The 22,936-nt window shown below is 50.9% G+C and overlaps 7 protein-coding genes across 7 annotated transcripts; all 7 read left to right on the forward strand.

The window, feature by feature from the left end:
- Positions 1-2,304: 2,304 nt before the first annotated feature.
- N7458_005664 (uncharacterized protein) lies at positions 2,305-3,692 on the forward strand (the record flags this gene model as incomplete). The annotated part of the gene is made up of 4 exons (XM_056909046.1): positions 2,305-2,685; positions 2,846-3,136; positions 3,195-3,465; positions 3,523-3,692. 4 exons carry the CDS (start codon positions 2,305-2,307, stop codon positions 3,690-3,692), a joined length of 1,113 nt encoding a protein of 370 aa, XP_056767664.1.
- Positions 3,693-3,752: 60 nt separating this feature from the next.
- N7458_005665 (uncharacterized protein) lies at positions 3,753-3,959 on the forward strand (the record flags this gene model as incomplete). Its single annotated transcript, XM_056909047.1, has 1 exon — positions 3,753-3,959. The coding sequence occupies one exon, from the start codon at positions 3,753-3,755 to the stop codon at positions 3,957-3,959; it is 207 nt and encodes a 68-aa protein (XP_056767665.1).
- Positions 3,960-7,562: 3,603 nt separating this feature from the next.
- On the forward strand, positions 7,563-9,827 carry N7458_005666 (uncharacterized protein; the record flags this gene model as incomplete). The annotated part of the gene is made up of 1 exon (XM_056909048.1): positions 7,563-9,827. One exon carries the CDS (start codon positions 7,563-7,565, stop codon positions 9,825-9,827), a length of 2,265 nt encoding a protein of 754 aa, XP_056767666.1.
- Positions 9,828-11,370: 1,543 nt separating this feature from the next.
- Positions 11,371-12,970, forward strand: N7458_005667 (putative UDP-galactose transporter; the record flags this gene model as incomplete). Its single annotated transcript, XM_056909049.1, has 4 exons — positions 11,371-11,439; positions 11,518-11,547; positions 11,621-12,601; positions 12,659-12,970. The coding sequence occupies 4 exons, from the start codon at positions 11,371-11,373 to the stop codon at positions 12,968-12,970; spliced, it is 1,392 nt and encodes a 463-aa protein (XP_056767667.1).
- A 408-nt stretch (positions 12,971-13,378) lies between these two features.
- N7458_005668 (uncharacterized protein) lies at positions 13,379-18,383 on the forward strand (the record flags this gene model as incomplete). Its single annotated transcript, XM_056909050.1, has 9 exons — positions 13,379-13,613; positions 13,663-13,803; positions 13,874-14,888; positions 14,961-15,142; positions 15,203-15,891; positions 15,943-16,518; positions 16,578-16,729; positions 16,782-16,879; positions 16,927-18,383. The coding sequence occupies 9 exons, from the start codon at positions 13,379-13,381 to the stop codon at positions 18,381-18,383; spliced, it is 4,545 nt and encodes a 1,514-aa protein (XP_056767668.1).
- A 2,285-nt stretch (positions 18,384-20,668) lies between these two features.
- N7458_005669 (Mg-dependent acid phosphatase) lies at positions 20,669-21,382 on the forward strand (the record flags this gene model as incomplete). Its single annotated transcript, XM_056909051.1, has 2 exons — positions 20,669-20,862; positions 20,929-21,382. 2 exons carry the CDS (start codon positions 20,669-20,671, stop codon positions 21,380-21,382), a joined length of 648 nt encoding a protein of 215 aa, XP_056767669.1.
- A 334-nt stretch (positions 21,383-21,716) lies between these two features.
- Positions 21,717-22,445, forward strand: N7458_005670 (transferase hexapeptide domain protein; the record flags this gene model as incomplete). Its single annotated transcript, XM_056909052.1, has 1 exon — positions 21,717-22,445. The coding sequence occupies one exon, from the start codon at positions 21,717-21,719 to the stop codon at positions 22,443-22,445; it is 729 nt and encodes a 242-aa protein (XP_056767670.1).
- Positions 22,446-22,936: the final 491 nt, after the last annotated feature.

The raw sequence follows: 22,936 nt of genomic DNA on the forward strand, positions 1-22,936 counted from the left end.
GTTGAGTTGGGAACTTGGGAACTTGGGAGGGGGGGCGGAGAACAACAATTAATCCGAGTCCCGCCTTACAGTGACCGTGTGACTGTACAGAGACATATAACTAACTTAGTTAACTAACTACTCTGGACGTCATGGAACGTGCTCTTGCACTTGGATGGACTGGATCTGCCTACCTGCATATTCTGTGTGAATTGTCAGGGCGGGCTATTTGAATTATCCTTTTCTATATCCTACGAGATCATCTATACAATCTCTCATATTAGTCCTGGCGGTCTATTGCGACCGAGAATTTTACCGGATCTTGTCCTGCAGCGTGAAAACCTTGAAACCCTGCCACCAGCACCACCGCCCATGAAAGCCGATTCGCGGTTTCGATTCTGGCCTTTGCCTTTGTTTAGGACTTGCCACTAACGGACATTTCTTTCACTCTTGAAATAGTCTCTCAAGAAAACAACACTGCCCAATATGCAGCCAGTCCTGATGTTCAGGCGCCAATATCGGTCTGTCTCGGCAGCAATCCAAAGGACAAACCTGTTTACGGCTGCTCGGGCGATGTGGAGAGCAACCGAGCAGCAACTTCGGGGTCCAGACACACTCGCCACCGCCCAGTCACGTGGAGGTGGGGCTTATTCAAACCATTGGGCTTGCTTAGCTAAAACTTGTTAGTTAACTACTCTAATGTAGCTCGTTCCTTACGCTACTTTAAACTTGGTCAACCGCCAATTCTATGGTATGTGCAATATGATATGCCCGGTTCTGTGGTGGCCAATGCTGTTCACACCTTGGTAAGGTCCGAGCCCACTCTATGAGCCCATGTCTCAACCAACATGGTAATATACTGGCAAATCCGAGAGATAAATCTGGATCTCATTCATGGGAATCAAGTGTCGGGATCAGGGATCAGTGCTAACTCCTTCTTTGGTACCCTTTCAGCTGAGACCAAGGGCATTTCCTCGCGTCGGTGTTTGTTTATACCATAGAGATCCACCAAGGTGACAAAGGGATAGATCCTTTCAGAGTGACAAAATGTAACTCCACATAATCTCATCCAAGGGGGTACCCGATCAGCTTGATCCCCACTCTCCCTGGATTCGTCTGCTTACAACATAACATGTACCATGTACGTCACCTGCAGGTACCCTATTTCCCGTCGCACCCCTGCTCATCTTGATAGATTGAATAATAAGGTCTTTTACAAGAATAGTTATTCGCTATTAGCGTGCAGGTCAACAAACACAGACCAAGCAGAATTAAAAGAGTTCTTGCTCTCTTGAACTATACCAAGCCTTACAAAGACAGACAGTGAGGACGATATTATAGCCCTGGGCTGCGTGGTTACTTTTGGGAAATAGGAACGGTCTGGACTTCTGATGCATTAAGTATCATCTGTAACAAAGTAATTACTGCGAGAAAGACGCCGAATCCTTGAGCACCGTCTCTGATGGAACTGTAGGACACAACGTATCTTCCAAGGGAGTTCTGGGATCAGCTAGCTCGGGAAAGAGCCTTCAAAAGTAATGTTGACTGTCATGCCTGGGGAAATCTCGGATTCATATCAGCTGTTTCAGTTCAAAATATGAGCCCTGGAGATTTTGACAGAAGTACGAGGCACTGAGCTAGTACCGTATGGCATTCGATCCACATCTCTATTTCTTATTTCAATGGTTACGAACAGGGCCAAACTGTACGAGGTCCTCCATACAAAAATAAGAGAAAAGGGGCCACGATCACAGCAGCTCGCCCGAGTTGCTTCAGGTTGACATGTGCATCGATAAGTCGCTTGACTGATGCTGCTTCCGCCGGAGAGCCGGTTACGATGTTGCTACTCACGGGGGCCTGCACCTCGGAAAATCGACACCCGAGCTTCAGATAACGCTTTTTGATAGACGATCTGAATGCCCTATCCCAACAGCCCCCCGCCGTCTACCAGAGGATTCATGCTTGTGGCTCTGTAGAGCAGACACATTGGTCAATTACCCATATATCCCGAGACGTCACAATTGCTTGCCCGGTGGAACCAGCACACGGGCAGACTGGTAGCCCTGGACGGCCAAGGTGAAAGGTCCAGACAGCCAGCACATATACCCCTGTCCAGATTTGGATTGATGAGGCTTGCCTTGAGTAGGCTGTCATGACATCTCGTGAGGCTGCCTTGGGAGTCAGGGAAAATGGGCATCATAGGCAGGCACGTGCCGATTCATCAGATGAGTTGCGCGTGCCTGGTCCTGATGCGGTAGAAGTCAACCACCAAAGGGCTACCTCCAAAGGCAGAGACAACCTCACCCATCATCACCACCACCAGCAATGGCGCCCCGACTGGTTATAAAATGCCCTCCACCTCTCCCAATCCTGCCCTCCCTTCCTCCAAGTCTTCTCCGAATTCTCCTACCACCATCAACTGCAACTCCTAACCCACAGCTTTCTGGAAAAGCTTCCATGCCTTTCGACAAGCTCGGCGAGATGGACGAATTTGTCCTAGACGAGAAGCTGGACGAGCTGGACGAGATGATCAAAGTTCTCAAGGCGGAAAAGAAGAAACTGAACGAGAAGAAGATGCAGAGCAGAAATGGTCGACCTGAGAGATACAGAGCGCAGGCGCTCTCCACCTTCAATCGGGAACCAGTTCCCCCTGCTCAACGCTGCCTCACTCAGCTGGAGGCGAGCGTCTATCATTACCCGGTGGTTGTACGTGTTACGTGATGTTCTTCCGGCACATGATGGTTCTAACTAGCACTAGAAAACTAGCATCGAGTTACTGAAAGTGGTGGTACACACAATGGTATGATATCTGCCTCTATACTGTGCCCTCCATCATGGTATGAAATGCTGACTGGTTGTCCCACAGCTTTCGACCATCCTTTTCGCTCGGTTCGTGACTTTCAAAATCCCAGTCAAGAGCCTCAAAATCACATCTCTAACTTACGTCTCATTTGGCAGAGACTTGACACCCTTGGAATCCTTTGGATACCGGGAGCTTCCCGTCTGCTTTGCTGACGAGGATTTCCGCTTCGACGAGCACTTCCTGAATAACAAGGCCGGACTAGAGGAAACCGTTCCACTCCAAGTGCACCCGGACCATGTGATGGTGATGGTGAGAGACAAGGACGAGAAGACTGACAGGATGATCGATTACCTGGTAAGCTTCATCTTGAACAGTAAATACATCTCATTCACCTTGACTGACATGCGTAAAGGCAATATTCTTCGACCAGCTCCTGGAACGGGAAGTCCTGGGTTTTCAATTCGTGGTCGGCAGAGGATGGGGAGATGGCTCTCGTGTCTACGAGACGTATACCATCTCGATCGACTACAGTGGCGGACGTGGACCATCAGACCGGAAAGGGATGAAGGTGGACATTCATGATCCCAAGGAGGATCTGAAGGACTCCCTCCGGGTCAAAAAAGACATCGTGGCCATGGTTCGCTACATCCTCATGTGCACTAACCGACGGAGTGCTTTGCCAAGTACGCGTGCCATAACCACTCGGTGAATGGAACCCGGTGAGCTGACGATATTCACAGATGAACGATCTTGCCACTTCCATCCCTTCGTTCCTCCTTACGCCGCGGAGGCTGAACGCGGTCAGAACTTCGATAAGTCGTGGGAAAGGGAACTACGCTACCCAGTGATTCCCGGATGGCGCAGAGAGACCATCCATTCCCGGTTCATTGACACCGGATTCTACGGGTAAGCCAGCTATCATCTCCCACTCCAATTCGTCCCGTTAATCATAAGCATTCCAAGGGCGAAAATGTCCGTGACGTATCTCGTCCCGCCAGAGACGCCCGGGATTCCTCGTGATATCCCAACGCCAATGCCACTCCCGGTTCGCTTTGAGGATTGCAGAAAGCGAAAGGCCGATGTGGACTGGGAGTATGGCATTGGCTGGGTCGAGGAAGAGATGGAGAAGCGGGCGGCCGCCGATATCGTCAAGCGTAGGAAGGTGATGACCCCGTGAGGCGGTGCACGATGAAGGAGGTTTCGATGAGAGTTCGGCTGGTGGAGTCCTCTGATGAGCGGCGTCACTCTGAGTTCGCTCTATCATTCCCACTGATATCATTCATAAGTGAGAGACAGAGTCCATGAATCAGATCTATCTCGCCCGCAAATCTCATATCAAGTAGTGTTACACCGAAGAAGTACAGTAGAATCAAGACGGAGTTTTGACCTCCATGTCCTGCAGAGTGCAGACTGCAGACTGATGTGAATCATGAACTCGGCCGAACTTAGTCCAGCAACATAGCAGTATCTCCGAGCTCGAGACTTTCTAGGAGGCCGTTTTTCCCAGGCTTGAATGATTTGCAGCAGGTGGATCCCGATCCGCCCAGTTGGGCCCCATCGGCAGACGCATACAGCAAGAAATACTCTTCTTCAAAGACAATAGTGTGTTCATGATCTACAACGCCCACGGGGATCCAATATTTTAGAGTCTGGAGAAATTGTCCAGTTCCATGGAACAACAGTCAACTATTGCGTGCATTGTCCAGCATATTGGGGTGGACTATTGGGGGACCATTAGCCGCTAGCTTACCCGACCATTGAGAGAGCGGGCACTGTGATTGCCTCCCACAGATGTCAAACCATTCGTTTGGGTTCAATAGTGTTTTTACGATCGCTGTTTTCAGGTATGATAATTTGGGTGTTTCTTTCATGTGTTTCGAGTGGAAATGTCAAGGATCTGGAAAATCAAATTCGCTTTGTGATTGTGTGAGTTTCTCGCCCCTTTGATGGCTGTTATGTTCATCTTCGTCCAACTACGGAGTATAGCTCATGTACATACCCCTTTTCTATGCAGATCGAGATACAGTACTCGGAAGCCAGATCAAAGAGGATTGGTTGCCATTCCGCCGGGGCGATTAGCCTGATCGCATATGAGCTCCGAGAACAACCCCCCGATCTCGACTAAACAGAAATGCCCTGGAATGTCACCGCATTACTATTACTCCGTCACTGGTGGGTCTGATGTACTCCTTGAGTTCTTAGACACGGCACACTAGGCTCATGAACGGAGCTGCCCGGCCTGATGATCGACACCTCCAGATCGCACTTGATTTGCTCGGACCGGGTTCGAGGTCGCACGCGCTACTGTAGAACGCTCAAGGAAAAGAATCTCTGTTGCTTTGGAGCAGTGATTGGGGGAGTCTGTCAAATAATTGTCCTGGCCAGGATCTCACACAGTTCCCGGCTCTAGATGTTCGAAGCTGAAGAAGTTGACCTCGACAGAAATACTCGATGCAGTCTGGGGGACCACCGAGAAAGTGCCGAGGGTTAAGATGGATGTCAACCTGTCAGACCTTCTATAGGGTCCAGGTCCATGGGTGCTGGTGGGCGATGTTTCAGCCATCGCCTGGGGTGTAGTGGGCTATTTCCAGCAAGATTTGCATTCTATCGAGGTATGCAGTGCCATGGAAACCCAGTTGAATCAATACCAACGCGTGCAGCACACGTACCTCCTCTCCAGGCCCCCAAGGGCGGACCTGTCGATCATTACCATTCTGCTTGCAAACCAGTCAGGACGCAATGACCCGATTATTTGCCACAGCGCCACGTCGAGTGGAGGAGCCTCCGCGATGTGAAAGTGATGACGCTCCCGATCGGAGGGTGCTGCGGGCGAAATGGGTCGTCAAAAGATCGAGCTCGGCGATCGGATGTGCGAATGTGTCTGCAAGTGCCAAGTGGAACAAATGTATTAGATACTAGACACTAGGACGAAAACTCCCTTCATAGTTTTCTCCTATTCGGCCGGGCACGCATCCACCAGGACCTCCGCGGCAGCCGTGCCAATGGCGCGGATTTCAAGAGTCCGCTTGATTCTAAATACAGACTGCGCCAGTGTGAGGAAAAAGAAAGGGGATGGACCAGTCTGCTGGTAACTTTGGAATAATCCATCTGTGATGGAACTGCCGACTAGGCAGAAGAAGCTCAAGTGGAGTCTGGAACGCACCTAGCTACGGGGGCTGTATATAGAGAACCAGCCCAAGAATTCTCGAGAAGATTACTGGTCGCGTTTGAGGCGTCTGGGTAGGGTTAGTAGTGGTATTCATGTGCAGCCCCTTTCCATTAACGGACGGAAAGGCCAGGGATCTTTCGAATTAGAAGGTGCTTAGAATAGCAGATGGTTTATTTGATCTCACATCAGTGCATCACCCAGAGCCCCAGAATCTGGGAGTCAGATCCTGAGGCTGAGCCCAGGCCAGGGGCATTCGTGGCAAGTTGGCCACACGTGTAGTTTAAGGTTGCCCCGTGGCTACCACCGCGGAAGCGCAGTTCAACCGCAGTAAGGGGTTCGGGGAGAACACGAGGGATCGAAGGATTCGTGATGCCTTGGGGGTAAAAAGGGGCATAATATCACCCAGGAATTTGGTGATCTCAGAACTCTGTACTCCGTAGTATGTTCGCCTTTTGAGTTCTCCGTGTATACTCTTTGTACTCCGTACTCCGCTCCGTCCGCTATGCGGAGTACAGACTTCGATATCCGAAGGGATAGGGCACTGCAGAAGTCAAATTCCCGCTTTCTTATGATTATTCCCTGTGCAGCTGCGTCCCCATCCCGCGATCCATGGGTCTCCGTGCGCCAGGAACCGGACTTCCAGGGCCGCTGAACACAAACCAGAAATCAAATCGAAGTGGGTGCCTGTCGACTCTTGCTTATTTGGTCGACGCGAGAGGGGGCTGTCGATCGCATCACGATTTCACGGGCCATCGCGGGCCCATGAGCATCATCACAGCCCCTCGGATCCTTGGAAACAAAGTCAGGAACCAGATGGGTTAGCGTGCCAATGGCAAGGCCCCCTTAACGGATGCCGTGCTCCACCAGTCGAAATGAAACACCCCGTGCGAGACCTGAGGCGGCCTGCTGAGGCCAGTCGGAGCCAAGCAGGAGTCTATTTCCACAGAGTGGCCCATGCAGTCGACAACGACAGCGCAGGGTGGGTCACCCCTATTGACCTATTGACGATGGGGTGGGCTGGGAGGGGAATCATGGTGGCCGATAGAACGCTGGGATGGATCATGGATGGTAAGGATCTTGGTCTGTTAGCGACTTAGTGAGTGGCTAGTGAGCGGCCGATAAAAAAAAAGGCGGAGGGTGAGAACGGAAGATTCCAATCGATCTCACGATCTCCGTCTCTACAAAAAAGATCCCGGGGCCCTCCTCTCCTCGTCCACTGATCTCCTCAATCCTCCTTTCCCGTCTTTCTTTCTTTTTTCCCCCAACACCTCGTCATTTCCATCTCCCCGTTATATCTTGATTGTCCATTGCTTATTCTCTTTTCTTGGAACCGGTACGTGGTGGAGGCCCATGCGAGAACCGCCCAACTCTTCCTTTCGGTTCGACTGGGGACTGGTACCTAACTTGAACTGAGAGTCGCTGACGGTCCCAACAGTGGAGGACATTGAAATCAAGAGTAGGAGAAGAAAAATAATTTAAACTTCAACCGTGTCGGATCCCTCGAGGAGCCTTCGACTCCCCATCCCATCCTCGAGTCAGCGACGAAGTGTCTGAGGACTTTCTCGACTTCAATGCCCAGTGACCAGCATCTCTTGCTTCTGCAATAATCCAATGGCGCCTCGGGATCGCTCCCCGGTGCATGTGCCTCTACGAACATCCAGTCGAACTCACGTCAAGACCGGAGCCATGGAGAAACGTGACGACGTTGGTTACATCGAGCGGAAAACCTCCAAGGCGCAGCGCATCTTGGGGACCGACTTGCCGCTCCCCAATCCACAAGGCGGATGGGAGAAACCGCAAAAATCTCGTCGACAGAGTCTCCGGACCCCCGACAGCAGCTCCAGACAGTCGGACCAGCATTCGGGATTCGCAGCATTCCCTTCGTCTCGAGACTCGATAGCCCCGCCTCCCAACCTCCGCGTTCGTGCTTCGTCGCCTCTGCTCGGCCACAATTATCAATCTCAAGAATCTGTACCGCCAATGCCCAAGCACTCAAAGAGGGTCCACCAATCCGGGTCTTCGTCCACTTTGTTCTCCTATTTCAGCTCCAAAGAATCAACCAAATCAAACTCGAAATCCAACCCGACTACCCCCAAACAACAGAGCCTCCAACCCCATGTCCGTCATGAACTAGGGCTAGACCCCCAAGTGACCTACAAACAATCTCGCAGCGCGGCAAAGGAACAAGAGAAGGATAAGGACTCCAAACGCAAGCTGCGGCCTCCCCGCATTGATCTATCGATCCTCTTCCCGAAACCTCGAAATAATGCCCCTCCGCTGCTGTCACCCCATCGTATGACCAAGTCGCCTTCCCCGGTCCCCACTGTCGTTTCAGATTATCCCTCCAACCGGATGGACCGAGGTGGAATTGTCTCCTCGGCGAAGAAGTTTGGAGAACCCCTGTCCCAGCGAACCTCGGTCATTCCAAATGAAGGCCCCAAGCAGAATGGTGACCGCTCCGATCTGCTCTCAATTCCCGAATCTAAAGATGGCGAGTGGTATGACCATCCGCTGGAGCGGACTGTGGGGACCAGCGAGATTGATCTTGCCTTGGACCGATACGCTGGGCGGCGGTCGTTGTTCAGTCGCTCTAGTGTTTATACGGCCAGTCGAGAGAAATTGAAACCCGATACCCATCGTCCTGCGGAAATGGGAATCGCGGCTCGCAGGGGCCAAACCCCGGCTGCCATCCAACCCAAGGATATGTACTTGATGCCGACGACACAACCAGCGGAGACAACTCGCCATCGCGCCTTGACGACCGAATCAAGCACGTCGCGTGGTGGGAAGAGTGCGGTTAGCAAGAAGAGCAGCAAGAGCACGCTGAGAAACAAGGACCTCCAGAATTCCAGTGTGCTTTGTCTCTCTTCGTCGGAAGATGAGGATGAAGAGGACGTGGAGACACCGACGAACCAGCAAGGCAAGGCCACCAAAGACTCCCGCCGAAGCAGCGTGGCCACATACGGTGAATACGAACCGGAGATCTATACCGCACGCGCTGTGCAGGCTGCCACTGTCAAGAAGGTCAACCGGGCGCCGTCGACTAGCAGCCGAGGGTCTCATCCAACAAATGCACCTAGCCAGTCAAATCGCAGACATACGTCCATCGCCTCTACCGGCAAGTCGTCGACGACCACTCGACGCACCGCGAATTCCAAGCGGTCTAGCCACATCCCTATCATCGCCGAACCCGATATTCTCAACCAGTTCCCTCAACAGCCACTGCGTTCGCCTCAGGAATTAAAGGAGATGAACCGACGAAGCAGAGTCATCGCCGTGACCCGCCAGGAGCAGGATCTCCTCGAGGCGATGCGTCAGCGCAAAGGCAAGATCACACCCAGCATCTTCCAGTACAACAGCGGTGCGCCAGAAACCGATCGTAATTCAATGGTCTCGGGCCCGTCGCGAGACTCGTTCTGCGGCTCCGACACGTCCTTCCTGCGCCTCAGCGCTGCGTTCCCGCCCTTCCACGCGCGGACAGACCAAGGTGCAACTCACATGGACAAAAAAGCTTCTCCCTCGCAGAGTTCGGGTTCTGATACTGAACAGAAAATTGGTAATCCGATGGCCTCGCCCCAGTTCAGTACGGGCTATTCCGAAAGTCTTCCATCGCCCGCCACGAGCGGCGCTTCACCCCTTACGCCAACCCTCCCTATCCATCGATTCTCACCGCTGCCCTCGCCGAAGCCTCCTCCCCGTGGTCCTCCCCCCGCCATCCCGGAGGACCAGAAGCGGCATTCCCGCCGTCGCACCGATAGCAGCGAGGCAATTATGCTGCACGACAATGGTGAGCCGCAGCGCAAGCACGACCTTCCCCTCTGGGCATTCGACTTTGACTGGAAACACGACCGGGCGAGTGTGGCCCCCGTGTATTAGAGTTGCATATGCATCTCTATGCGCAACACGTTCACTTTTCACTTTCTTTTCTCACCTACCTTTCCACCTCCTGTATAATCATCATTTCTTTGTCCTGCGTGGACAGTCTCGACCGTCTTCTCGTCACCGATATTATCATTCATTCCGCATCAGTATCTTTTGCATCTCGGCGTTCTTGGTATTTACTGTCTTGGTCAATTGGAACTATTGAGCTCCATCTTTCTCCTCTTGTCTTATGAACGCTTTTACTCTGTCAAACACTCTCTTTCCTACCCTTTTCCTTGCTTGTTCTCCACCCTTCCGTGGGGCTTCTTATATACCCGCTCCTATGTTTCCCCTCGCTTTTTGGATTCGGTGGCTTTTTACTCATTATGGAGGGCTTTGATTTATCCCTCGTTGTCATTCTGATTAGCTATCAAGCTATTGTACTCATCAAATCCACTGCAAAATCTTGCATGCTGCATATACATCTCCACATCCTACGTAGACCTCGTTCCACCTTCTAGAATAGCGGTCTCAGCCTAGCTACATATGTAGCCCTAGCTCATGTGTGGCGGACGTGCATATAGCCCAGCCCATAGCCCAATCAGATGGTGGCTGGCCAAAGGCGGTGCCGACTGGATACAGACCCAACTGATCTGCAGCAGCAGATGCCTATGAATTAGTCTTGCCTCACTGTACTGCTGCATGCTTCTGAGGACACTGAAGAGAACAGATGGGCGAATGATGACATCGGAATGGGGGGCAAGGAGGCGGCGGGCTGGTGGGCTTGACGTCAGGCGATGAGCTTCGGAGGTTGGCGTGCCCAAAATGACGCCCCCAAACAGCTGCTTGAGCTGGGCCAGTCCCGGTCCATGGGGGCGTTAGAAAAACCACAACCATCGACCTGACTGGATAACCCGTACTTTGATCCCGTTATAAGCTTCGATGCCCAAAGGAAAAACCTTAGAAATGTGTGTAGTTCTGGACTCGTGACTGCTCAACTGCTTCACCCCGTGATCCACACCGCCGATTCGTCGCGCCGCACCCAAACTCTCTTGCCCCCCTCCGCCCCCGAATACCCCAGATCCCAACTTCAAAGGGCCCTCTTTACTCCCCTTCCAACCCACCCCTCCTTTCCTCTACGTCTTGACGCCTGTGTCCTGCCCACTCCTTTGCCTTATTTATCACCGACAGTCCCGCGTACTGTTCCACCAACGTTTGAAAAAACGCTGAACCACCGTTCCTCTCCTTTCTGCCCCATCCCAGCCACCCTCGCACGGAGCTCCGCCGTGATCGCCAACCGAAGCCCTGACGCTGGGCCCTAGCCGGGTGATCCTCGATTTTCCCCTGCCCTGGCTTGTGGGAATTGGGGCTTCAAGTTTGCCTTTTACTTTCCAGACCTTTGTCGTTCCCTACTACACAAAACATCGACCCTCGAGACCATTGCGTCGCTCCGTTTCCATTGTCCAAGCGAGGCGGGCCCCGTGTCGTGTTCGTTCTGTGGAGAATACATCCAAACCCAACCCAGGGCGCGATCACGTAGTTCGATACACTTTGTACGATGGGGGACCGCACACAACGCCAGCCTTCATGGCTGCGAGAGTCGACCAGAACTGTCCCTTGGTTATTGGTATGAATTATGAGGGGGGGGCTCTGATGGAGTTGGTTTGTTGAAATTGACCCGCTAACCTGGCTTTGTCTGTTGCAGCTTGCTGCGCAATCTACTGGGTTCGTGTTGGTAAGTTGCGACTCAAATTGCAAATGCTCTCAAACTGCCATGGGGCTAATCTCTTGATCTTTCTCGCGTGTAGCTGTCTCACTACTCCCGAATCATGCCGCCTGCGGGTGGTAAACGATACCTTACATCTACCGCCGTGTTTCTGGGCGAAGTCGTTAAACTAGCGATCACTCTGACCATGGCCCTCTACGATGTCTCCAAAAATGCGCCACCCTCCATGCCCGCTACCTCCCTCTTCTTCTCCCTCTCAAGCGCCGTGCTCTCGGGTGATAGCTGGAAGCTGGCCATCCCTGCGGGCCTCGGCGTCCTTTCGAACTCTCTCCAATACATTGCGCTGTCCAACATGCGCGCAGCCTCTTTCCAGGTCACATTCCAGCTGCAGTTTGTGACTACAGCGATCTTTGGCCTCATGGCGCTCCGGCGGAGTATTACCCCTCGAAAGTGGGGTCTGCTGTTGCTTCTGCTGCTTGGCGTAGCCTTGGTTCAGTTTCCTGATGCTAGTGCGGAGCAGATGTCGTTCCGCGATGAAGCATCCCGTCTTCACTTCCCCCGATCTTTGGAAGAGTGGAAGGCTGTCAAGGGTAGTGGTGCTGCTAGCAAATTGCTCAAACGTTCCGCCACTTACGAGGGGATTGAGGAGGACATTCTCACGGCTAACCCACGGCTGAACCACAACGTGGGTCTGCTCGCAGTCATTGGTGCTGCGGTTGCATCGGGTGTTGCAGGTGTCTATTTTGAGAAGGTTCTCAAGGACAGCTCTAACCATATCTCCTTGTGGGTGCGGAACGTGCAGTTGGCTATCTACTCTGTTTTCCCGGCCCTCTTCATTGGTGTGGTCTTCCAGGATGGCGAGCGGATCGCCAACGACGGCTTCTTCCAGGGCTATAACTGGATTGTCTGGGCCACGATTGTGACCCAGGCCTTGGGTGGTATTATCTCCACCTTTTATATCAGCCATACGCAACGCGACCCCCAGTGCTTGGCTACGACCACCAGTATCATTCTAAGTATCATCGGAAGCATTTGGCTCTTTGACTTTGAACTAACGGCCAGCGTATGTTCAAACTTCATTCGATTGGGATATCCACAATTACTGATGTAGACTTACTAGTTCTTCTTGGGCGCTGCTGCAGTCCTGGTGGCTACTCACTACTACGGTAATCCAAGTTTCAACCCTGCTGCAATCAAGGTGGGCGGAATGCGCCCCCCTCCGATTCGCATTGACAACTATGAGAAGGACGCCGGGAACGACAACGGCTCCCCCGTGGGAGGTCCTCCAGACGAGATCTCCATCAAACTGCCGACGACTCCCTTCTTATCCGACGGTATGTCGTCTTCTCGGCCCACATCGCCGAACCCGGGTCACACGCGGGTGAGCTCCAACCGGAACCCGAGTGGAGCACACTACTTCGAAAAGGAATAGTGATCCCACGAATGACCTTGGCCTGACGTCCAGGACAACTTTCTATCTGATGTGCTTATGGAGATATGACTTGGATACCTGATGGATACGGTGAGACCGCTATCTGCAATGAAACTTAGGATGAGGCTCTTTTGTAGCGAGCGTTTGTGGGTTTGGATCGATCTGCGTGTGAGCATGTTGTATAACGTTGATAAGTCGTTGAGACTTTCGGTCATGTATGCATATATACGAAGCAATGAAACCCTACCATATACCCTGACTCGAGTTCCAGCTTGACGTTGATTGATAGTGTGGTGCTGCTGGCACGGGACTTTTTATCCACGTGCCGCCATCCTGCTCTATTCTATTCCACCTCATCCCACACAATACCACCTCATCCCCATTCCTTTCAATTCAATTGATCCCATCATGAAGCGTAATCATTTTTCTTATTCTAAACATTTTCAGTCCTCGCCCAAACGACGCCGAGTCGATCCCGAGCCTGCCAGCTCTCACCAGAGCAGCAGGCCCGGGTTTATCGACCAGAGGTTAATCGAGGGCTCACAATGGCCAGGATATCCCAACTTCGTCCAACAAGGGCCTTCATCAATCCAGACCAGCACCTCATCAGGCCATGAAGATGATGTGCAATTGGATGCTTTTGGTACTCATGATCCAATTCGTTCGTGAATCACTCACTGACATATGTCTAGACCTTGAGCTACTCGCTCAACAGAAAGCCAATAGCAGCTTTCAATCATCGAATCAATTTTCTCATGTTACACCTGAAGAGGAAATTTTCACTGGCTTGAAGCATCAGGAAGCCCCACTGCAGAAGTCGCGGTTCTTTGACTGTCAGTATTCGAGCTGAAAGCATCTCTGGCCAATGTGTGCAAGTATCTCAGACCTAACAAATAAATCTAGCCTTCCCTCGCACCTCGCCTCTTCTCGGACTAGAGTCCAGTCAGTACGAGTTGATTTCAGGCCCACCTTCGAGTCCCTTGATGATGATGCATCGAAGAAAGGAACCATCATGGCGGAGTCAAGCACAGTTGGAACCAGCAGGCGATTCGCACCAGCGTGACTTAGTTCCACTCTCGACACAGCAGCCTTTCGCTTCTAATCTGAATATTGCTACATCCATGATCGGTCATCGGCATTACGGAAACAAACCATTTGGCCATCTGCCCCTATCGGTACGAGGCATCGTGTTAGTCTCGGTTGACCAGCTGCCCGAAAGATATCGCTCCCTGTATTCTTTCCCGCTGTTCAATGCGATCCAGTCCAAATGCTTCCAGCCAGTCTACAACACCAACGACAACATAGTCCTCGCCGCACCGACGGGAAGCGGGAAGACCGTCGTCATGGAGTTGGCTATCTGCAGACTATTGAACGTCCTGAAAGACGAGCGCTTCAAAGTGGTCTATCAAGCGCCGACGAAGTCCCTCTGCTTCGAGCGATTCCGCGACTGGAATGCCAAATTTGCACCACTGGACTTGAAATGTGCTGAATTGACTGGTGACACGGACCACACTCAACTGCGCGGTATTCAAAGCAGCCAGATTATAATCACAACGCCCGAGAAGTGGGACAGCATGACGCGCAAGTGGAAGGACCACATGAGGCTGATGCAACTTGTCAAGCTCTTTCTTATTGACGAAGTCCACATCCTCAAGGAGACGCGCGGAGCAACACTTGAAGCAGTTGTGTCACGTATGAAGAATATTGGGTCCAATGTGCGCTTTGTGGCGCTGAGTGCGACAGTGCCAAATTCAGAGGACATTGCTACATGGCTTGGCAAGGATGCGACGAACCAGCATGTTCCTGCGCACCGTGAGCATTTTGGGGAGGACTTTCGGCCTGTCAAATTGCAGAAGTTTGTGTATGGGTATCAGTCGACTGGGAATGACTTTGCCTTTGACAAAGTCTGCGGGGCCAAGTCAGTTGCGCGCTCCGTTGCGCACTCCGATTTTCAATGAAGCTGTCATGTTGCTAACAATGGTTCTCACAGACTGCCCGAAGTCATTGGCAACCATTCTTGCCACAAGCCTATCATTGTCTTCTGTTGTACCAGGAACTCATCCGTTGCAACGGCTAAAGAGCTGGCAAGGCTTTGGACTATGACCAATCCACCGGCTCGGCTTTGGAAGGCCCCACGCAAACAGATTGAAACGAATAACGATGATTTGAAAAGTTAGTTCGCACTTTGCGGGGAATCAGTTTAAGGATAATGGCTGAACTAACAATTCATAGCCACAATTACCACGGGAGTTGCATTCCACCATGCCGGCCTTAGTGCCGCCGACAGACACATGGTTGAGAGGGGTTTCCTGGAAGGGCAAATCAACGTTATCTGTTGCACTTCAACACTCGCCGTCGGCGTCAATTTGCCCTGTCAACTTGTCGTCATCAAAAACACCGTTGGATGGCAGGATGGTGGTTGCAAGGAATACTCTGACCTCGAGATGATGCAAATGCTTGGTCGGGCAGGACGGCCTCAATTTGACGACAGTGCAACAGCGGTCATACTTACCCGAAAGGAGCGAGTCACCCACTATGAGAGACTGGTCTCTGGCTCCGAGAGTCTGGAGAGCTGCCTGCATCTGAATCTCATCGAACACTTGAACGCGGAGATTGGCCTGGGGAATGTGACAGACGTTCAATCGGCGATCAAGTGGCTTGCGGGTACCTTTCTGTTCGTGCGACTGCGTCGAAATCCAACACACTACAAACTCAGGGAGGGAGCGAGCCAAGAAGATGAGGATACCTTGCTTCGTCAAATTTGTGAGAAAGATATTAAGCTTCTTCAGGAGTGTGGTCTTGTGGAGAAAGAAAAGCTTTGCTCGACTCAGTTCGGAGACGCCATGGCTCGGTATTACATCCGTTTCGAAACCATGAAGAAGTTGCTGTCACTGAAAGCTCAGGCAGATATACCTCAGATTGTGAGTACCTTCTAGACTTGGCCGATCCTGGTGTCATTCTAACATGAAAAGCTCGATGTCATCGTCCAAGCCGAAGAGTTCCACGACATCCGTCTCAAAGCCGGTGAAAAGACGCTGTACCGCGAAATCAACAAGGACCCGGGCATCCGATACCCGATCAAAGTTGATACAGCACAGCTATCTCACAAAATATCTTTACTCCTCCAGTCTGAGCTCGGCGCACTTGACTTTCCCACCAGCGATCAGCTGCAGAGACACAAGTTCACGTTCCAGCAAGACAAAAATCTCGTTTTCGCCCACGTGAACCGACTCATTCGCTGCTTGATCGACTGCTTGATTTCTCGAGAGGATTCGGTCGCCGCTCGTAATGCACTTGAGTTGGCACGGAGCTTTGGTGCTAAAGTTTGGGACCACTCTCCGCTTCAAATGAAACAGATTGAGCAGATTGGGGTAGTGGCAGTCAGAAAGTTAGCTGCTGCCGGGATCACGGATATTGAGGAGCTTGAAACTACTGAAGCCCCACGAATTGACATGATTTTGAGCAAGAATCCGCCTTTTGGAATGAAGTTGTTGGCGAGGTTGAAGGAATTTCCGAAGTTGAGAGTGACTATGAAAGTTGTGGGAACGGTGAGAGTTTATTGTTGATTGGTTGCTGGAGCTGCCTCTGATTGACCTTTGACCCTCAGGAAGCGAAAAAGGGAAATGTCAAAGTCCGCTTCAAGATTGACGTTGCCTTTATGAATGACAAGATCCCCGGCTACTTCCAACGAAAGCCGGTCTATGTTTGCTGCTTGACAGAGACATCGGATGGCCGATTGGTTGATTTTCGCCGCGTCAGGTGAGTGAGTCTCTAAAGTATATCTGGAATTCACTAAACTAATACTTTCCAGTGCCAGCAAGCTTCAAGACGGCGTCAGCGCCGCCTTGATTGCAGACCTGAAAGCCAAAGATCAATACATTGTCTGTCATGTCATGTGCGATGACATTGGTGAGCTTAGAGCCCTTGTGATGATGAGCTTAGCTAACATCGCCCAGCTGGTACGTCCAGGCGAGCTGAGATTAGGCCTGATCTGCCTCCCCATCTATTCTCAAAAGCTCCATCTCAAGCAAGTCAGTCAAAAGCTACGCGGCGAGACCCCCAGAATTCCACCCGTGACAGTATCTGGGATATACCAAAAAGCCCACCTGGACCTCCTACAGCCGCAGATGCATTTGATGGCGACGATTTGGAAGCTGGCGACTTTTTGGCCGTAGCTGATGGCCTCAGCAAGCCCAAGAATCCGGTCAAGTCTTTAGAAACCCCGATAGATGATCTCGATTGGCTTTCGATTGATGGAAGCTCCTCTAATTCGCAAGGAGCAACAGAAAATCCGCAAAGACAGAACCATGACTGGATCACAGACATAGAACACCTGGATGATAACGGACCAGAGCCTATCCGTCTCCCGAATGGAAATTGGGCCTGTAGCCACAAATGCAAGGACAAGACAAGGTATGCAATTCTCTTCGTATCATCCATGATACTCGCTGAAGGAAATAGTTGCAAGCATTTCTGTTGTCGAGAGGGCTTGGAAAAGCCACCCAAACCCAGGAAGCGAGCCGCCTCAAACCACAAAGCAGGCAACCTCAATCAACTGACGCTTTCGGCTGCAATCACGAAGCGAGATAATTCGCAGAACGTCAGAAACGGAAAGCAGCCGGCGAAACAACCACCCAAGCTGACTACGACAAAGAAAGTGAAGAGTCCCTTACAATCCCAGTTTCCAAAATTACCCCTCGAGAGAAAAATCTCCAATCGAGGAAAAACTGGAAACAAGGGCACAGGTACAATCAAGCTTTCCGCCTCGAAGACCAAAGGAGGAAAGTTGAATGACCAGCCACAGAGGGTCTCTAGTGACTTTGATGACGATGGCCTCGACGACTTGCCGCCTCTTTCTGACATCCTGCGAGGATCACGATCAGGTACAGCTTCAGAAGATCCAGCCGCAGTCGAGGCTTGTCAAAATGAAGACAATCTCTGTGAAAATCCGTTCGCCGGAGCCAAAAATGCAGTTGCAAAAGACCATCCTGCCAAAGTCGAGTCCCTCACAACCCCCAACTTTCCAGACATGATTGTACTTTCAGATGATCCCACCCCTGAACCTGGCAGGGACATCTTCACCAATCCTGAAGATATTGGAAGCTCCATTGCCACTGCGCCTCTTTCAGCTTCGAGTGGTAACATCGTCCTCCCTGCAACCCGGAAGTCGAGCAGTTTCTGCAGAGCCTACGAAGCAAGGATTCTTCAACAGGCTGAAAAATCTCCATTTTCAAAGTATCTGGCTCCCGCTCCAACCGTGAGACGCAATCTCACAAAACTGGAACCAATGTGCGCCGTCGATTCTGCTTCGAAAGACCACACGCGTCGAACACCAACAAACAGTTCGTCTGGATGGGACGATATCGATCGAATGTCGTGGGAGGAAATAAACGATATTATCAATCATTATTAATGTGCAGCTTTCAAGGGAATACTTTTCGAGAAACGGTTCTATTTGATCCAGGAACCAGGACAGTGGTACGTTGCATGTTTACTTTGAATGCAAGCTGTCATTATGCAGCAACAGAAATATGCCCTCTCTATGCAACATGGACAAGTATTCATTGAGGATCGATTTGAGGAAAAGACTGCGCATATTGAATTACATACTCAGAAACTAGCTTTATATTCAAACAAGTCATTATTTCTCTCCTTTGCCTCCTAAGGAATAATTTCCCCAATAGCAGCCGCGCAGTCTACGATGAAGATTCGAACATATGAGACCAGAGCCGGCATCTTGAAGGTAGAGATATGTATATAGAGTTTCTTCATTCCTTGTATTTGCACGCTGAGAAAGCATACAATTACACTCGAGGTTCCTATATTCCATCACATCATCTCTCGAAGTCACAAGTTGACATTTACTTTTACTACCAATGTCCGCCCCTTCTCAATTCGCTGGTTTGGCCGTGTTACGACATTCCCCGCTAATCGAACCGGAGATCCTGTTGCCTGGGCAGATCCCGAAAGCTTTTCTGAAGTTTGAAAGTATATGAGCGCGGTCATGAGTTAGCTAGGTCTATTCCGGCAACTAGAACTGCTCATGAAATTTATCTTCCGTTTTGTCAACTGACAGAAATTTGTTTTATGCCGGATTGAACTTTTGAATTCTCACAGTCAAGACTTGAAACTCTTCGAAGGTCGCCAATTGCTACAAGGTACCTCCAAGATACCATGCAATTGTCTTCAAAGAACGTGGATAGAATGACTCGACATGAAAATTCTTCACTTGGCGTCTGGGCTCGCCAATGAAGCTCCCGATTCTTCAGGTGCCATTTTCCTTGTCATATTTCTGAATATAATGGAGAGGTATCTAAGGAGTTAATTCAAGATAAGATTGATAAGAATGGCGTCTATCGGCCGCCGTAGACATGTTGCCGCAAAATTTGTTTTATGAACGCCAGTTGACGCCCAAACTTCCTGTAACAGGCAAATGCCCGTCTCCATAGACACAATTGCATTTTGGCTCAACTTGTGCATACCGGCTATCGAACCGTTCTTAGAGAAGAGGATCAAAGGCCCCAAAGGCCCCACTTGTAGCAATGAAAGCTGGGTAATATTTATTTTACCTGAGAAACGACTGAGTCTCCAATCGTCTCACTGTAATGATCTAGGAGACTTCGACTCTCTCCTGCTCTGAAATTCGATCGAAATAACTTCAAGGCTTTAGAAGCACTTTCTAGCAGTGATCAAAGGACTTTACTGGCGACATGTCACAACATTTTGGATGACCTCTAACCCCCTCAGTTGAGATCTAAATATTTCATAATGAAGAAACGCCTGGGGAAATACTGATCCTTTGGCAAAGGTCTGGCTACCGAAACATCAATTTAGGGATCGCAATAGTTGGACCATCGCCTTTGACCAACTTGATGCTCCGAACTTGCCATTTCCATTCAACGGCTTCTCATGTACTAGGATGTCATTCCTTAGGTAGTCTCACCTTGGTGGCGGGCTATCTAGTATCGTCAGACTCAATCTATGATTCTTTCCGAGTGTTGTTAGTACTAGAGTCTTATGTCGTGACGAGCCTGAGAACTAAATAGCACACAAATATCAATATAATCTGTACCACGAATCTCCATTTCGGCAGGAGAAATTTCATCTTTTCCATCCACAGTTCTCAAATCAGATCTACACCTCAGTCTATCGCTCGAGTCACCTCGGAACAATGGATCTGTTAGTTCACTCCATGATCTATTTGTTATTCTTCAGCTTGCTCTTCCCTCCCGGAATACTTGATGATACGGGACTTGTTTTTTTCTACTAGGTTGAGGTTTTCATTTGCCATTGCGATCGTGTTTCTTTACAACGTCTTCGCACACCGTGGATCGAGTTCTGTGCACCCACTCAATCCTCTGGATGGTGGCCCTGGTTCTGATTACCTTGCCCTTTGGATCTGGCAGTATCTTCAACATTGACGAGTCTAGATGTCAACTTGACGATTTCAGATCTTGACTGAATATATAATATATGACTGGCTGGTTTCTTGCTTTGAGATTCTTCAATTGATATACACAAATTTAGACTTCCGAACTGAGGCGAGTGGACCCATGGGCACGTGCCAGGGGTTCCAGGGTTCTCGCCGTTGACTCTTTCTAGAATCTTGATCATTTCAGTATTTCCGACTGATTCACATTCTCATTTTGCACTTGATCTTCTACATAATTCCTTCCTTTCACTGTACATTTCCCCATCATGGTGCGCCCCAAACGCCAAAACACTCAACCTCTCGAAGATGCCTCCGTGGCCCCCGCGACCTTCACCGACGGCCTGCCACTTCCCAAACTGATCGCATTCGACCTGGACTATACCCTCTGGCCTTTCTGGGTCGACACACATGTCAGTGCGCCTGTCAAGACCCGCGACAATAACTCGCGCGTTGTAGATCGGTATGTCCGCTTGATGCTCAATGGGGCCTGATTTCAGTCGTCTTTCTGACATCCAACGCCTTCTAGATGGGGTGAATCCTTTGCTTTCTATCCAGCCGTCTCATCTATTATTCACGCCTGCCAGAGTCGATCTATTCCCCTGGCACTCGCCTCGCGTACGCATGCCCCCGATCTGGCCCGCGATATGCTCAAAGCCCTCCATATCATCCCTACCTTCTCAGACAACCCCGCGGCCAACAACGCCAAGTCTATCCGCGCTCTGGAATACTTCGACTTTATCCAGATCTTCCCTGGCAACAAGACACAGCATTTCTCGCGCATTCATCAAGCGAGCGGGTTTCCATATGAAGATATGCTGTTTTTCGATGACGAGGCGCGAAATCGCAATGTGGAGACCGAGTTGGGGGTGACGTTTTACCTCGTGCGGGATGGAATGACCCGGGACGAGGTCGACAAGGGTGTTTGGGCATGGAGAAAGCGCAACGGGATCAAGCAGAGGTCGATAGTGGATGATGCTTGAGCTTGCTACGACCTTGCTGTCTTGCACGATATGCCGCAACGAAGTAATGCTTGGGCTCGGATTATAGGCGTTCATCATTTTAGACCGTAGTAAATTGATACCCGGGCAAAAATGCCTTACCCGACTGTACAGAATATCCAACATATGAACTATTACACCTTGTCTTCCGCTCTTTCATTTATCCTGACTCTCTGCACCTATCCAAAGTCCTCAAAAAGAATGTCGAGCTGCGACCCACGGGAGCTGCACGGGCCCGCCCAAACTCCGCAATCACCGACCCAACTTCACCTCAACACCAAAACATCAACACCTCAAATCAAAAGCAAAACACACAATGGCCACCCTCAAACCTCCTCCAGCGCAGCACCGCTCATCCTCGTCCTCGCATACCCCAACCGGTCCACCAAAGGCTCCTCTCAAAGCTGATCCCTCAGCCACCATCGCGGACACGGCTGTCTTCCAGGGAACATACCCCGTAACCATCGGCGCAGGCACGGTCATTCACCCACGGGCGCGATTCTATGCCTTTGAAGGCCCGATATCCGTGGGAGACGGGTGCATTATCAGCGAAAAGGCAATTATCGGCGCTGCGCCGGGTACATTAGCGTCGACCAGGCCATCACCGTCGTCTTCGACGGGTCCATCTCCAACAGGGCCGTCTCCAGCATCCTCATCTACGGACCTCTCATTATCCTCGCCGCAAATTCAAGGGCAACCACAGGATCTTGCCACCCGCATCTCCTACTTCGTTACAATCGGTCCACACTCCACAGTCCTCCCCGGCGCAAATGTTCATTCCTCCGCTACCATCGAATCCCTCGTCACGATAAACCGATACGCAGACATTGGTGCACACTCCAAGATTTGCTCCGGTTGCCAGATCCCCCCAACGGGTCCGTCGCTGAATGGACGGTCGTATGGGGGTCTGGAGTTGGACAACGGCGAAAGCGAGGCCGTACTGCGATGGAGCCTGCGCCGGCGGTTGTGGTTGCGGCGCAGGTTGCGCAGTTACCTGTGCCCCCGCCAGCTCCGGAAGGGAAGATCATCGAGGATGCGAGGTTGATGGTTCTTCAGAAGGAGAGAGAGGTGCTGGGGAGGATGATTGTGTCTGCTGGGACTGCAAAAAAGAAATAAGCCTGGGCTGGGGCCAGTCAATATACAGGTAATTGGTTCTTCAGGCGTTGCCCGGTGGCGTTGCTGTGTTTTCAAAGGTGGCTTTTTCTGCGTATACCCTATTTCTGCAGTCTAGTAGAGTGATAAAGGACTTTTGAAGCAATGAGGGTGCAGCATTCTGGGTGATCTGATTAACTCCGCGGTCGACAATGGCGTGTTGTAATGCATGACCACGGTGGAGCGTAGATTTTGTCCTAAGATCCATCCATGTCCATCGCGAAGTAGTGTGCAGTTACGAAATTTACGACTATGATCATTGCAAGTAACGAGAGTTTTGAACCTCCAGAAACTCCACCGTACATTGAGCATCTAGATACAATAACAAATGAAAAAGGGATTGCACAGCAGCCTAAAACACGACGGCCCATGACGACGAAAGCA

The sequence above is a fragment of the Penicillium daleae genome (assembly GCF_028827525.1).
Source record: "Penicillium daleae strain IBT 16125 chromosome Unknown utg000005l_segment0_segment0, whole genome shotgun sequence".
Classification (NCBI taxonomy): domain Eukaryota; kingdom Fungi; phylum Ascomycota; class Eurotiomycetes; order Eurotiales; family Aspergillaceae; genus Penicillium; species Penicillium daleae.